Genomic DNA, 14,939 nt, shown 5'->3' on the forward strand with positions numbered 1-14,939 from the left:
ATATGTCCTAAATCTGTATGGTACAATCCACAATCTCTTTCTCCTTTGGGGTTCTACTTTCCTAAGGAGGATGGGAGTGCAGAGTCCCATTAGAAAGAGAGTATATACCAGTTCTGAAGATACAACCCTGAAAACCCTAACATCACTGGTTCTCCAGCTTGAGCACATCAGAAATCTAGACATCCAAATGACCGTGGAGCCCCTTCCTCAGAACCGCTGGGTTAGATCTTGAATGAGACCAGGTAATTCTTGTGTCTAACACGTCCCCAGGTGAAACCGATTAGCCTATTGCAGTAGCCTCTCTGAAAGAAGCACTCTGCTCTTGATGCCAAACCAGCCCTGATCTTCCCCTTAGTCACTCATGTCTAGAAAGGACAGCTGCCAACTGATTGACTGAGCTAAGAAGCAACTCGAGGGACTCTGGAACAGATAGACAGGCCACTAGATCCTTGAGGCCCAAAACAGGTTGCTTCATCCACCTCTGATCCCCAGCGCTGCAAAAGTACCGAAACAAATTGAAAATGTAGCTCCTATTTGGAGAATTAAAACAAGTAAATGAATAATAAGAAGAATTTATTTACCAGACACAGAGTGCATAAGAATCAATAGGTCACATTTAAAAATGCAAAATGCAAAGGAAGACTGGAAACATTAGCTCAGAGGGGGGAAAAAAAAAGCTTAAGTCTTCTGGGAATGGTTGTAAGCCTAGAGTCAGATTGGAAAGTGGATCTGATGTGGAGCTGTTGAAAGGCATTGTCTATCTAGGGTGCCACAGGCACACTCAGTAAGACTGTGTACCGCCTTCCCTGCAAACACAAGGAAACCAAGGGAGCAATGTCTTTATACAGAAGAGGACTGAAGGTAAGAAGTTGGCTATGGTTGGAATGCTTCCCCCAAAGCCCTGTGCTGGAAATATAGTCTCTAACTCACACATTGATGGTATTTGGAGCTATATCCTCGAGAAGTAATTGGCATTGGATGATGTCATGAGGATGAGTCTATAAACTGCCAGAATTGCTCTGTCTCACCGAGTGATGCTCTTTGCTGTATTATACTAGCGCAAGAAGGCCTTTTCCATATGCTGGCACCCTGAGAGCAGACTCCCCAACCTCCAGAACCATAAGCCAAGTAAATCTCTATTTGGGAAGATAGCTCTGTGGTAGCTCATTGGACTGCAAGTAAACTTCTATTCTTTATAAAATTTCTGATCTATAGTCTGTTACTATAACTACTTTGTTATAGTAACAGAAAACAGACCAAAACTACCAAGCAAGAGAAAGAAGTACAGAGCCACCTACTTCCAAGGCTTGGTCTCTCTAAAGGCCTAGACAGAGGAAAGTATCCTGGAAATACTTTGTCCTAAGTCCTCATGCTATATGCCAACATTCTGGGTAGGACGCAGTTCCTTCCGGAACTCCTGAAGGTGCCTAGGCTCAACTTACCTCAGAGCAATACCGAAATGATAGCCATATTGAGTGCAGGAACTCCTGGGCACCTTTTCCATGCCACCCCCAACAGTGGGTGCTTTTCCCTCCATTCCTATGGGGCCTGTGTCATAGCCACTGTCATTTGCAGGGGAGAAAATGTTCTCATAGTAACAGGATAAGACTGCCCTGCTTACACTACAGCCGTGTTTCCAGCTGAGATTGACAGGCTCCCACATTAGCATGCTCTCCCTCAGCTTCTCCCCTTCCATGAAGCAGAAGACTGACAGATTAGCAGTGTTAACTAAAGTCTGGAGCAGAATTCCAAAAAGCATTTGGTGGCTGGAGCAGCTCCTGGGCCTGTCTGGCCAGTTCAACAAAGGGGAAGGAGAGAAGAGGAAGACAGGGAGGGGTAAGGTAGGCAGCTATATCCCTGTGTCCTGCTGCCCCACCTCCAGGCTGGTCTCTCAAGGGCAGCAGGAAGTGACAGATTTGAGCAAACCAAGAGGAACAGGGGGAAAGAGACTTTGTGCCTCGCTTCTATTTGAAAATCCTTGGAGGGGAAGCTCTATGCAAAGTATCCCCAGAGGGGCCAGTGTAAGGCACTGTAAAGCAGGTGTATAGCCCATTTGGACTGAGGGGTATACTGGGTCAGCAGGACTCTGGAACCCCACCCTCAGTGGGAGACCACAAGGTCATACTTCAGCAGACTCCACAAGAGCCCCCAAAGCCTAGGTTTCTGCAGGCTCCCAGTACCCCTTTGCCTTACTGAAGGATAAAAGTCCCTGGTGGGTTTCACCTGTATACCCAGTGAGGAGTAACTTAAGAATTCCTTGAGTCCATTCCTGGAGTTCACTTAAAGTGGTGTCTGTCCCTCTCACCTCTGGGGAAGACTTGGAAACTGCCTGTTCTTTGTGAAGCTATAACCCCAGAGCTCCTTTGTCTATCCATCACAATATGACCCACATGTTCACACTCTCTGTTACCCTGCGGGGTGGTCAGAGCGGCCCCAGTCTGGATAATGATGACCTCAGCCCATTTGCCCACCCCTCTGAAGACGCACCTGACTTCCTCATGATCTTGGCCTGTTTCCGTAGCTGGGCCAGCAGCAGGCCGAGTAGTCCTGAGTCCCGGAAGATGTCTGTGAAGAGCCGGTCACTGGCTGTGATCCTGAGGATGCTCCTTAAGGCCACAAGGGTACAGGAGAGCTCGGAGCTCTCGTTGATCAGACGCTGCACTTTAGCCAGGACCTCGTGGGGCACATAGAGCAGCTTGAACACCAGAGTCTCTAACAGCTGGAAAAAGTGCTCCTGCACTGGGGTTGGCTTCGAGGGAATGATCTCTACAAACTGTGAGACAGGCTGCAGGGTCCACTCCAGCAGGAAGAAATTTCGAGGGTTCCAGGCCCACATGGTCTTGATGGCCAGAAGCACTTGAATGCAAAGGACAGAGTCACTGGCTTTGTGGAAAAGATTCTGCAGGACCTGGAAGGCCTGGAGATTCTTAACAGTCACCCCTGGGGATGAAAAAACAAAACAATTCTGCAAGTTAGCTCCCTGCCTAGAAAGTTAGCCTGCCTGTCTAGAAATATATCCTTGAGCTCTCACAAGGACGCAGCATTTGATGGTTCTCTTTTTTAGTTCTTGTGAATACACACACATCTTAGACATCTAAAAATCCTCAGCCACTGTGGTGTGGAAAGTGCCGCAACTGCATTCCAAAGCTAGGCAGCTGACTCAGTGTTCCAGCCGTGACCACTCTAAACCAAAGCATGCCCATGAGGGGAAGAGCCACACAGGATTTCTAAGGGGCAGCAGGGGGAAAAGGAAGCGAGAGTCTCATTAACTACCCCGTCTGTGGCTACACATAGAGTATTTGGCATCTTTTGAGGTAGATAAACAAAAGTTATCAGAAATAACCCAACCAGTTTCTTCTTTTTAAAAAATCAATGTAGATGATTGGTCCACCTTATATTTCCACAGAACAAAGCTGAACCAGGAGATTTGGTTTGATCAACTAGAGTCAAGTGATGCTGTACACTATGGTGCAAGGTCGGGTTTCCATCTAGACAGCTAAAGGAACATACCTCCTTTACCCACTCAGGCTTTTTCTCCCACCCTTATTCTCTCCCACCCCAGGACACCTGGTTCAAAGCTCCTGCCTGTATGTATTTCTGCCTTGGATTTGTTAAAACTCTGAGGTTCTCTGCTGCCAGCCACCTCTGATCCTCTTTGTCTAGGTTCTGCCCAACATTCTTCTCCAAGCTAGTGCTTGCAGTGTTACAGCTCCTGCCTCTCCCCACAGCTCATAACTTCCTACCCCAGCCAGCATCTTCAGACCTACCCAGCTGTCTCAGACCACTGTTTCTTCCCCACTCAGTACTCTGTGCCTTTAAGCTCTTCCCTTTCCTTTCAACCTAGACAACTCATACTTAGCCTTCAAAATTCCCTCAGCAGGATGTTTGTGCAGGGTTTCCTGACAGACCCACTAGAGGCAAGGCATGTGCCACTCCAGCAGCCTGTGGTTTGATATATGTATGGCCGTCTCTGCAGAAAGGTTTTAGAGCTGACACTAGTTGTTCACAGCAGCACCCAGTAGGGGGGGCAGAGTACCTGCTGCTCAGAAAGATCAGTTCTGCTCACTAGTATTCTCAACTCATGTTGAGTATCCTAGGAAGAAAGTCCTCTGACTCTGAGCCTAGGTGGTTGCATCAGGGTCATCAGTCTCCATTACACAAGCAAATGGTACAGGGTAAGTCACTCCTAGATAGGGGTAGAATTACAGAGGTTGCCTCCCTTACTTAATAAGGGTTTTGCCTCTGTTAAGCAATATTTCCTCCACTTGCCACACAAAATGAACTTTTGTGTGTGTGTGTGTGCGAAGCTGAAATTTCGCAGGTGGAAAGTAGATTAAGGGAAGATCTAATATCCATGGATCTAGGTCATGTCTCCAAAGGTCACAGAATCATCAGACCTTGTGACAAGTGCAAATGGACTCAGAGACACACATAGCCTGGTCAGGACATCATACTGGCTCTCCAGTTACCTGGAGACATAATGAGGACCCACCAGAAGCCTCCTGATGGAACTTGAAGCCTTCAAGCTGAGGATAAGTGATGCTGTCAAACACCTTCAGCTCTGACCTCCCACAAGTTGTCAGCCACATCACCAGCTCGATGAGCTCCTCGAGATGGGGTTCCACAACACCCTGCGTCAGCCCGTTATACCTGCAGGATGAAGAGGGTCAGCTCCTGGATGGAACAGCTACATTTGTGTACAGTGCTCCTCACAAAGGACAAAAAAGGATGCTCTTTCAGGATGCTCCTGAAACTGAAGTTACTGATGGTTGTAAGCTACCATGTAGGTGTTTGGGACTGAAGCTGGTCCTCCATAAAAGCAAGGTCTCTTAAACACTGAGCCATCTCTCTGGCCCCCAATAGTTCCCTCTCATCAGGTGTGTACTCTGTAGCTTCCATTGCTATTAGCCATCTGTGGCCTCCAAACATCAACTGGAACTTGAGTGTGCGTTGGTTGATAAAATACTTGTCTAGCATTCAGAGGGACCTGGTTTTGATCCCTGGTATTGCATAAGACCAGTCGTGGTGATGTTTGCTCATAATCCCAGAATTCAGAAGGTGTATACAAGAGGATCAAGATCATCCTTGGTAGTATAGAGAGCTTGAGACCAGCCTGAGTTATGTGAGTTACATGAGACCTTATCAAAATAATAAAATAAAATAAAATAAAATAAAATCTCTAAACACACACTGAGAAAGAGAGAGATCAACAAAAATTACAGAAATAAAAAAATCATGCTTTAAACTAATTTGTTATAATATGGCTACATATAAATATTGAATTTTGCTATTAACTATTGTTATTAGTCTCTTACTGTTCTCAATTTACAAATTCAACTTGATTATCAGTCTATATGTATATATGTATGCATGTTTGTGTCAGGTTCCCTAAGATTCATGTTGCAGATGCCCACTGGAGCGCTCCAGAGCCTACCACTCTCTGTCAGTAAGCAAAGACTGCTATACAGAGGAACCTGCAAGAGACTACAGCCCTGTTTAGAGGAAGGCTGCTTCCCGTGGCTGGATTTCCAAAGGGCATGAATTTAAGGGGCCCACAGAGCCAAGAGTACCTCCAGAATAGAAGATTCAAAATTTCCAAGGTTAAAAGAAAAACCGACATAGCAGGGGAAAGATGTGGATTTCTGTAGTCTTCCTCATGCCCAGCCTATGGCTGACATGTGCATTTCTGTAGTCTTTCTCATGTCTATCCTGTGGCTGACATGTGGATTTCTGTAGTCTTTCTCATGCCTAGCCTATGGCTGATACCTTCAGTGTTTATCTGATTCCTCACTCTGGTTATGAGGCAGAGGGACCCTGGAGTCTCTCTCCAGCTCTAGCCCTTTCCAGATCAGGAGTGTATGAAACATGGCTCTTGGGAAGGTAGACAAGAAGGGAGTGAGCTGAGCAGTTGCTTCCTCACACTGGTTTCCCCTTCTGTCTTCTATAGGAAACCTAATGCTCATCCTTTGAACAGAAGAAACTTTGTAAAAAATGTTATCCAGGGCACCTAAGTGGACACAGCCATCTGGCCACCAACCAGGCTGCTTACTGTGCGGTAATGGGATACCCAAATAAACACTTCTTCCTAGCATCCTTTTAAGGATGCCTTTTCTTCATTAAAACCTTAGAGAGATGGAGACTCTACACTGTCGGCCTTCAGCTTCTCTCATCCAAATCATCTCCAGCGCATTTGAGGCATGCTTCTGTCATGAAGTCTGCAAAAGACATTGCTAAGGTCTACTCCACTGAGGAGAAGCCAAGTAAAGCCCAAAGCAATGTACCTAGCCTTGCCCTGAAACAGCTTCCCCAACTTCAGTAGAGAGTTTGGACCACAAAAGAATTTCTTTTATTTCTGTCTAGTGCTCATGCTAATACCTAGGCACCCACCTCCTGAATACAATAAGCCAGAATAAAAAGTTGGTCCAGCCCCAGATACACTGTGTCTTTCCCACAATTCATGGGTCTGGGAGAGAAGACCTTCACATGAGAGTTGATCTCAGAAATGACAATCAGGGGGGCAGACTTGTGAAGTAGCCAAAGCAGGAAACTTGCTGAAATGCATTCTCAAACTGGACTACCTAGATCCCCTAGACTACCGCACTTAGTCCTTCTGTGATGGTGTGTACTTAGTCCTTCTGAGGGATTTGTAATGGTGTGGAGCAGAAGCATCCAAAGGGCAACTTTATTGGGTAGTTACCTATCAGTTCTGACAGTGGTGGACAGCTAAGGTTGGCTCATGGTTCCCATACAGCCCTCCAAACACTGAGGTAGGGTAAACTCCAGCAGACTGCGGAAAGCTTCTGAGAGGCTCGTGAGCTCTATGAGGTGAAACACACTGGTGGTGTTTGCCACTTGGTGGGCTTGATGAAGTGGCTATTATTGTCAGTCGTTGATTCCCTAAAGAAGGACTTCCTATAAAATCACTCACTCAAGTCAAATAGCTTTGACCATAGCAGGAAGTCTGTATCCAAAAACTGTGCCTACAATTCATTTCTTGGTGCAGCAGAACTATCAGCTCTCAGCTTAGCTATGATGGAGGTAAAATCCTTTGGTGATGTGAGGGTCATTGAAGTACAGCCTTATTACAATGAAATCCAATGTCTAAAAATTGTTCTTATTTTGGGCTTGTACCACAGTAAAAGCCAAGATTTTAAACTCAACTAAACACAAAACAAACAAACAAAAAGACTTTATATATTTATGTTCATTTAAGAAAATACTAGTAATGATGTATTATTTTGAAATATACAGTTAATATGTTTGGAGTTATTTAAAAAATGTACTTTCACTATTGCTGTAGACGAGCATCTACATAAGACTGTTAAATTGATTGTTGTTTTATATAAAACAACTTTTATAATATTTTTATTGTTATATTTTATAAATTTTAAGGAATATGACAAAAAGAAAACTTTGTCCTTATCTATTACTTATGTATTTTTATTAATAGTTACATCTGAAGTTATGTTTAGTGATAGCCTACTACTAGCCTACTCCTGACCATGGAAAATTTATAAATAAATATAATTATATTTAAAAAAATAAATGAATAAACTCTTGACCTAAAAAAATAAAAAATAAAAAAGAAGGCCTTCCTACATCTATCTGCATGTTCAGTTACTGCTACCAGGAAGGGGGTCTTGCTAGCCATGCTCTTAGGAGCCTTGAATTTCATAAGACATGCTTAAACACGCTTGCTATCTCTCTTCCACCAAAGCGGCAAGATGATTCTGTGCCCCACAGCTTCAGGGGTCCGGTTTCTCGCCCCTCTCACCAGGCCCAGTCACTTACCGCAGCAGTACCTTGAGGAGCAGAGGGTAACCCTCCCCGTTCTCGAACTCCAGGAGCAGAGCAGAGGAGATGGGGTAGGAGTCTCTCACGAAGTTCAGGATGAGGCTCATTGCCTCACTCACCTCTGGCGCAGGGAGAGTGTCTGCCAACTTGGAGAGGTTCTGAACTGAGAGCCGGACACAGTCCGCAGCTGTAGGAGGAGAAGCGCAGCCCTGCTGAGCCAGGAAGCAGGAGGTTTTGCTGCTGCTCTCCCCTCTCCCCACCCTCCACCTCCACTTGAACTTGCACAGCAAGACTTGCGAGAGAATAACTTGAGACTATGTTTGGCGGGCTCTTAGATTGAAGAAGAGAGTCCCGGTCGAAGGTGCCATTCTGAGAGCAGCTGATGTGGGTGGGGGTGGGGCAGCCTCTTAGCTCCTTCCTAGAATGTAAGAGTCCCCCGTCTCTAGATACAGAGATACCATGTAAGGCCAGAGCACTGGGGAGCACCTTAAGAAGCAACATGGAGTCAAGCATGGAGAGTTGAGAAAATATCAGCTTGATCAGAAGTCCTAGAAGGAGCAGTGGATGAATCCTGAGGTGGAAGGCAGTAGAGGGAATGTTTCAGAAACTCAAGAAGCCAGAGCATTTAAGCAGAGGGGGGCGCTGTGGGGAAAATGGGAGGTGGGGGTCTACTCATGAAGAGCCTGCCATTGATTTTATTTATTTATTTATTTATTTAGTCACCTGGGATGGTGGAAAGTTGCAGAAAAGTATGAGCCAGAAGAAGTATGCCCTCAGACTGGAGACACTTCTAAAGTAGCAGGAAAGTCGCAAAAGTGGAGCCAAGAGGACGCAGGATCAGACTCTCAGTGTTAAGGACTCAGAAGAGACTGAAGTGGGCCCTTTGGCAAGGGAGAACCCAAGAGTAGCTGATGATTTCACAGGGCAGACCAGCCTTTTCGAAGGCACTGCTAGCCCACCAGCCCATAGAAATTACCCATGCCTGTAAGAAGCCTCTGGACATAGAGCCCCTGGGGAGGCAGCTTTCTGAGGCCTTGGTTGGGTCAGCGGAAGACTCCTGTGATCCATGCCTACAGCCTTTTCCTAGCAACTCAGACTCCAGCTCAGAGGTGAAGGAGACTTAAATGCCAAGGCACAGTTCAACGTCAACTATGAGCATAGGCTGAGCTTACTCATAAGGCGTTGAGCCCCATGGTGTCTCCTCCAGAGACTGACTCTGACAGTAAGAAAAGAATCTGGTGGTGCTTTCTCAATGCTAAGCAATAGACATTCCTTATTACAGTCGGCGGACAGTTCACAGGGCATGCATTTGTGAACATGCAGGTGATAAAATAGTGGCAGCTCAGAAACCCAACTTGTCCATATAGAGCCAGTTCTTTGGCATCAACCTGAGACAAGAAATGTGTTCCAAGATGGCTGCTGTGCTCGTCTTGGAGAGCTGAGAAGATGTTGGGCAGAGGGGTGGGAGGTGAGTAGAGATAAACACGAGGCTTAACGCGTCCCTTTTACAGTTGTGCAGCCTCAGAGGTCTCCATGCTTATCTGGAGCATTATCTGGGTCCTACAGTGACAGTGGATGCTGAGGAGGGTCCCCAAGGTCGCTAATGGAATTGACTCACAGAACATTTCATTTCTAATAAAACCCAAGTGATGGATGAGATGCAGAGGCCAAGCGCTGTAGAATAGAGGCACTACATATGTTATGTATGTATGCATGCATGCCTGTCATGTATGTGTACATGTCTGTCATGTATGTATTCATGTATGTCATGTATGCATGCATGTATGTCAACCCCTAGTGGAAACCAAGGCAATGCAAGGCGAGCAACACTATTGTTCTGCCTGCCTTATAGATGAGACAGAATAGATAGCTCTGTGGCTATGGACGTGAGATCACTCAGCAGAGCTGGAATTCACAGCCTGACTGTGGTTCCAGAGATTCCAGCCTTCACCCCATACATGCTCCCTAACACAGGCACTAAGGTGCACAAGTCAGACATCTTCTTGTTTAGAAACAGTTTGTTAAGATCTTCTACCAATCTTGAGCTCCACTTTCACCATTCCAACATCTGTCTCCCAGAGGCTAGTGATGTAATGAGCAAGCAGGCCCAGGATGTTGCCTGTGTGGGAGTCCGCATGTGGTAAATGAGTCCCCCTTTCCTCCCTCCTCCAGTGAAACATCAAGAGGAACAATACTCATATTTTCACAAATAGGGCCACATAAGGTAGGATGGGGGTACTGAGTAGGTTGTCCATCTCTTCTTTTCAGGAACCTGCACTTACACTGACATTGACAATGGGCCATTGAGCTTTGCTCTGAGCTAAAGGAACCCCTTACGTGACCCGCAGCCCACACCTGGTCTCCTGGAACCTACTTCGCAGATATTGGATGACGCTGGGGTTCTGAGCCTTGGAGATAGCCCGCAGCACACAGAAGGTAGGCTCTTTCCAGAAGAAGCAGCTGTGTTCCCTCAGACAGGTGGTGGCGATCAGTAGAGACTGGAGCTCGCTTCCTGAGAGAAGTCCCTCCAGACCCTGAGACTCGCTGCAAATGTTTAACAGCATCTGGGAGGAATACAAGACAAGGACATTCTGGTTAGGAGGGGCTCTGCTATGGTCGTTTGCTTCTCTGGAGCACTGACAGTCATGCCTCAGCCAAAGGAACTGGATAGTGTGCCATCACATCCTCTCTCCCCACACAGCCAGCTAGGAAAGGAGCATCCCGTGCCTTCTTACAAACACAACTTCCTGTAAAGCATATGCCTCTTGAGCATACCAAGAGGGTCACACTGGGTGAATCTTGAACGACCATCTAGGTCTGTGTGCCTATGTTCTATGCTGCTCACACTGTGATCGATGGCATCATCTAGTGATGCTGCTCACACTGCGATGAATGACATCACCTAGAGACACACTTCTCAGAAGCGATGTATCAAGTGGCATGTGACTGTTTGGGGAAATTGTTGACTCCAATTTTGCAAGTCGGGCAGAGGGGAAAGATTCAAAAAACGGCACTTCCAGATGCCAGGGAAAAGATCGATCTTGAGAGCATAGGTGGAAGGAAACAGGGGCTGGGGCAGTGAAGGGAGCCAAGATGGAGGACCCCACTCTTCACAGAGAGTGCAGGGGAATTCAGATGTTGATACATGGATGCCCCAAAGAGAACAAGGAAGAAGATCATCTTGCAGCCACGCCAGATGTTGCAGAGTGGAGACAGAGAACCATTACTGAAAAGGGCAAGGTGCTTGGGAACTGTGGTTGAAACAAGAGTCTAGCCCTTACAGAGCAAGCTCAGAGCAGGGGGAGGCCAGGGTCCTGCTAGCTCACCTGCACAAACATCCTCTGCCCTTGAACATCGCTCTCCAATAGCTCATCCTTTTCCACGGGAAAAGCAAAGAAGAGATACAGGCACTGCAGAAGCAGGGCCGGAAGCCCTGAATCCACCACTCTGCCCAGTGTCTCCTACAAGGGAAGGTCACACACAGGTCACACACAGGCAGAAGGAACTCCGACATGCATCAAGCCCCATATCTGTGGAACTGTAAGAAAGCCGCTTCTCCTCTCTGCATTCCATGTCCTCAATTGGGAAATGTGGGTAATCATAGGACCTACCTATGGTCTTCTGCTCCTTTGAAAGGTAATGTTCTCCCTCCCCTTTAATGGAGCCCTGGTTTTCCTTGATTTCCTTGAGCATTTGAACCTGTCTTCAGAAAGCGCTTACCTTCCCTCACTGCTTCAGGGCTGTCTGCTTCCGTGGACATAAAGACAGCAGACAGGTCCCCCCTCAAGGGCAAACACCTGAGTATAGGTCTGGAGTTCCCCTTGCAGTTAGCATCTATGATAAGTCTGTAAAGCTGCTCCAAACAGCCATGACAGGTTATGCCAGCCCAGCTCCACACAAATATCCAAATGCCTACCTGATGCTTCATGCTGAGGGCTGCTGCCCCCTACAGGTCACATACATGCACATACTCACTCCCATTCCCTTCTGTGCATCTCTTGGCCTGTCTTGCAAGGGTCTCTGGCCACTTCTGCTGCTGATTCCAACTGTCAGGTTCCCAAGAGGAAACTAGCTTCTCTTCCACCAACCACTCAAGTGGAGACCTGAGAGCCTTAGTTCCATAAGGAGAGGACACAGCCACAGCCAGCAGAGGGCGCAGTACACTTAGGACAGGGCCAACAGGTAAACCTCATCCCAGTTGGACCAACTGGGAAGCACCATTGATTCCAGAGCGGTTAGGGGCAATGAACTAGAGTTCCACACAGGACGCCTGCCTTCTCGATGCATCTCTAAATCCAACTCAGGGACCCTGGGATCACTAATTGGCACCATTCATGGGATACACTCAGTCCAACCCTTAACAAGTAGGGAGTGGTTGATAAATCCAGCCATATATGTTCTCACAATGACCATATAAGAGAGGCCTGACTGGGCTGGAAAGATGGCTCAGTGGTTAAGAGCACTGACTGCTCTTCCAGAGCTCCTGAGTTCAATTTCCAGCAACAACATGGTGGCTCACAATCATCTGTAGTGGGATCTGATGACCTCTTCTGGTGTGTCTGAGGACAGCTACAGTGTACATATATATGAAAAACATATATATATATATATATATATATATATATATATATACACACACACATATATATATATATATATATATATATATATATATATATATATAGAGAGAGAGAGAGAGAGAGAGAGAGAGAGATCTGACTGACCTAACTTCTAAAGTCAGAAATACAATACAACCAAGTGGTAGAAGTGAACTAATTCTTGTGTGGTTACACACAGCTTGTCCATTGAGAAGACAGGGCCCATGCCTGAACCTCAGGCCCTGAAGTCCATGTGTGTCATCAGAAAGGGAGAAGGGAGTTGAGTATGAGACAGTCATGGTAGGGGACAGACCATGGACTTTAGTTTTCTCTGTCCCCAGAGAAGGAGCACCTAGGAACACCCGAGAGGCCTGAAACTCACCGAGTCTGTCCCTGTGAGCACATACACTGACTTTAGGAGCAGGTAGCCATCCTGATCCACGTCACTCTTCCACTGCAGTAGCCGCCCAGCTGCAGCCCGGGCTTGCTCTGTAAGATGTAAAAAGCTGGTTGGTGATGCATCCTATCCACCCAGCTCCCAAGACCTCCTCTTCCCTGAAGACGTGTCTGTGTCCTGCTGTAGAACACATGTCTCCTTGCCCCTGTATCTCAAGGCTACCTGAGTATGTCCCAAATATTATTCTCTTCCAGATTAATAACCCAGAAGGGGGTGGGTTTTATTACCCATCATAGTCATCCATAGTTCCTTATTGCAATGAGTAATAACTAATGTGTATAGTGTAGCTATGTGTGGAAATAAACCCTCCACAATGGGACCCCTACAATCCAGACTTGTCACCCCACTTTTTGTGTCACCCAACACCTTACACTGCCGAAGACTCAGAAATCTATGTTAGTCTCAAGCTTCCCTCCACCTGAATTCCTTCTGTCCCTCAGCCCATGGCCCTGTAGCACACAGCCAGCCTCCATGGGCCAGTCACATGATTGGAAGAATGCTTATCAGACACCCCAATAAAAGATGCATTCTCGGGCCTCAGAGTCTTTACCAGGCCAAGCTCTCCACTGAACATATGGGTCCTTCCTTCTCTGACCCTGGGACAGTCTCCAGATATCCAGGATGGGTGTGTGTATCTGTGTGTGTGTGTGTGTGTGTGTGTGAGAGAGAGAGAGAGAGAGAGAGAGAGAGAGAGAGAGAGAGAGAGAGAGAGAGAGAGAGAGGAGATGCTCATGTGCCTCTGCAGATCTGTGTCTGTGTGTCTCTATGTATGTTTTTGTATGTATCTGTCAGTGGTGTCTATATATGTTTATGTATGATGTACAGATCTCTGTGTGTGCCTCTATGTGAGATTCTGCATATGTACATATACTTTCTGTGTATGATCTGTGTCTCTTCTTTTCTGTGTGTATTCATTTCTATGTAAATATTCATGGAAGACATGTATAGTTTTTCTGTGGGGTGCAGTATGTGCTATATGTATAGTGTGATTGTTAGTGTGTTTCTCTGTGTGCAGATGATATATGTTTAGGGTCTGAATGGACAGTAGGTATAGAGTGGTTGTTTATACACATATATGGAAAGTACTTTTGTTTGGGGTTTATGTGTACAGTACAGAATATAAGACTGAAATATATCTACGTGAAATACTGTGTGTACATGTGCATGCATGTGTGATATGAATGCAGCATCTGTGTACTCTGGTGTTCAGAATGTACTGAATGTGTATAGTGTAGCTATGTGTGGCTTGAGCATCTCTGTGTGAAATTTTTGTGTTTTATGTCCATGTATACAATGTGACTGTGTGTGTCTGTGAATGAAATATATCTGGCACGACTCTGTGTGTGTGTGTGCATGTGCATGCTCTGTGTAGTGCGACTGCATGTGCCTGTGTCAAGGCTCCACCCCTTGCTGTGTCCCTGCCTTTTTCCAGATCCATGGCACTCTCCTTTCAGAAGAGAGTAGAGAGAAGGAGGCATGTGAGTCTGCAGCCAATTTTGTCCTCCATTCTCCACTCTACAGCCTCTCCTTTTACCTGCTGGCTTCCCAGCAATTGCCAGTTGTATTTCCTGGGCAAGTTGGTCAGACACATCTTCTGCCAGCCTTTGGAGATTTCGAAAGCAGATAATGCCCACAGAATGTTCCCAGGCCTGAAAGGCAACAATCAGACTCCAGTTAGAGAGGGCCATGCAAAAAGCCATACATGAAAGTCACCTGACCTGCCTCTAGCCAGCCAAAGGCTCCACTTCTGTCCCAGGAAAAACCAAAAGTCTGCTTATCATACACTGTGATGTTAGCCTTGGTTGTCACTTGGCAAGATCTGGAGTCATCACAGCATCTCATCTATGTGCATGTGGGCATCATCTCTCAGTGTATTTGACCTGGACTGAATAAGGAAGGGAACTAAGCAACAGCATTCCTCTCTGTGTTTCTCTCTGTCTTTTTGTTTGTCTCTTTGTCTCTCTCTATCTCTGTCTGTCTCTATCTCTCTGCTTCTCTCTCTATCTGTCTCTGTCCTCTCTCTGTGTTTCTCTCTGTGTGTTTCTCTCTCTGTTTCTCTGTCTCTGTCTCTATCTCTGTCTCTCTGTCTC

At 46.3% G+C, this 14,939-nt stretch overlaps 1 protein-coding gene across 1 annotated transcript in view; it reads right to left on the reverse strand.

Moving 5' to 3' along the window:
• Wdfy4 (WDFY family member 4) overlaps positions 1–14,939 on the reverse strand; it is a 234,798-nt gene that overhangs the window by 194,223 nt on the left and 25,636 nt on the right. Inside the window, exons 3-9 of the mRNA XM_031361883.1 lie at positions 14,384–14,498; positions 12,775–12,881; positions 11,121–11,255; positions 10,169–10,358; positions 7,792–7,981; positions 4,493–4,650; positions 2,488–2,940 (exon numbers count right to left, since the gene is read on the reverse strand). Of these exons, the coding sequence (XP_031217743.1) occupies positions 2,488–2,940; positions 4,493–4,650; positions 7,792–7,981; positions 10,169–10,358; positions 11,121–11,255; positions 12,775–12,881; positions 14,384–14,498 (1,348 nt within the window). The remainder of the gene's footprint in view (positions 1–2,487; positions 2,941–4,492; positions 4,651–7,791; positions 7,982–10,168; positions 10,359–11,120; positions 11,256–12,774; positions 12,882–14,383; positions 14,499–14,939) is intronic.

Source organism: Mastomys coucha, unplaced genomic scaffold, assembly GCF_008632895.1.
Source record: "Mastomys coucha isolate ucsf_1 unplaced genomic scaffold, UCSF_Mcou_1 pScaffold9, whole genome shotgun sequence".
Taxonomy (NCBI): domain Eukaryota; kingdom Metazoa; phylum Chordata; class Mammalia; order Rodentia; family Muridae; genus Mastomys; species Mastomys coucha.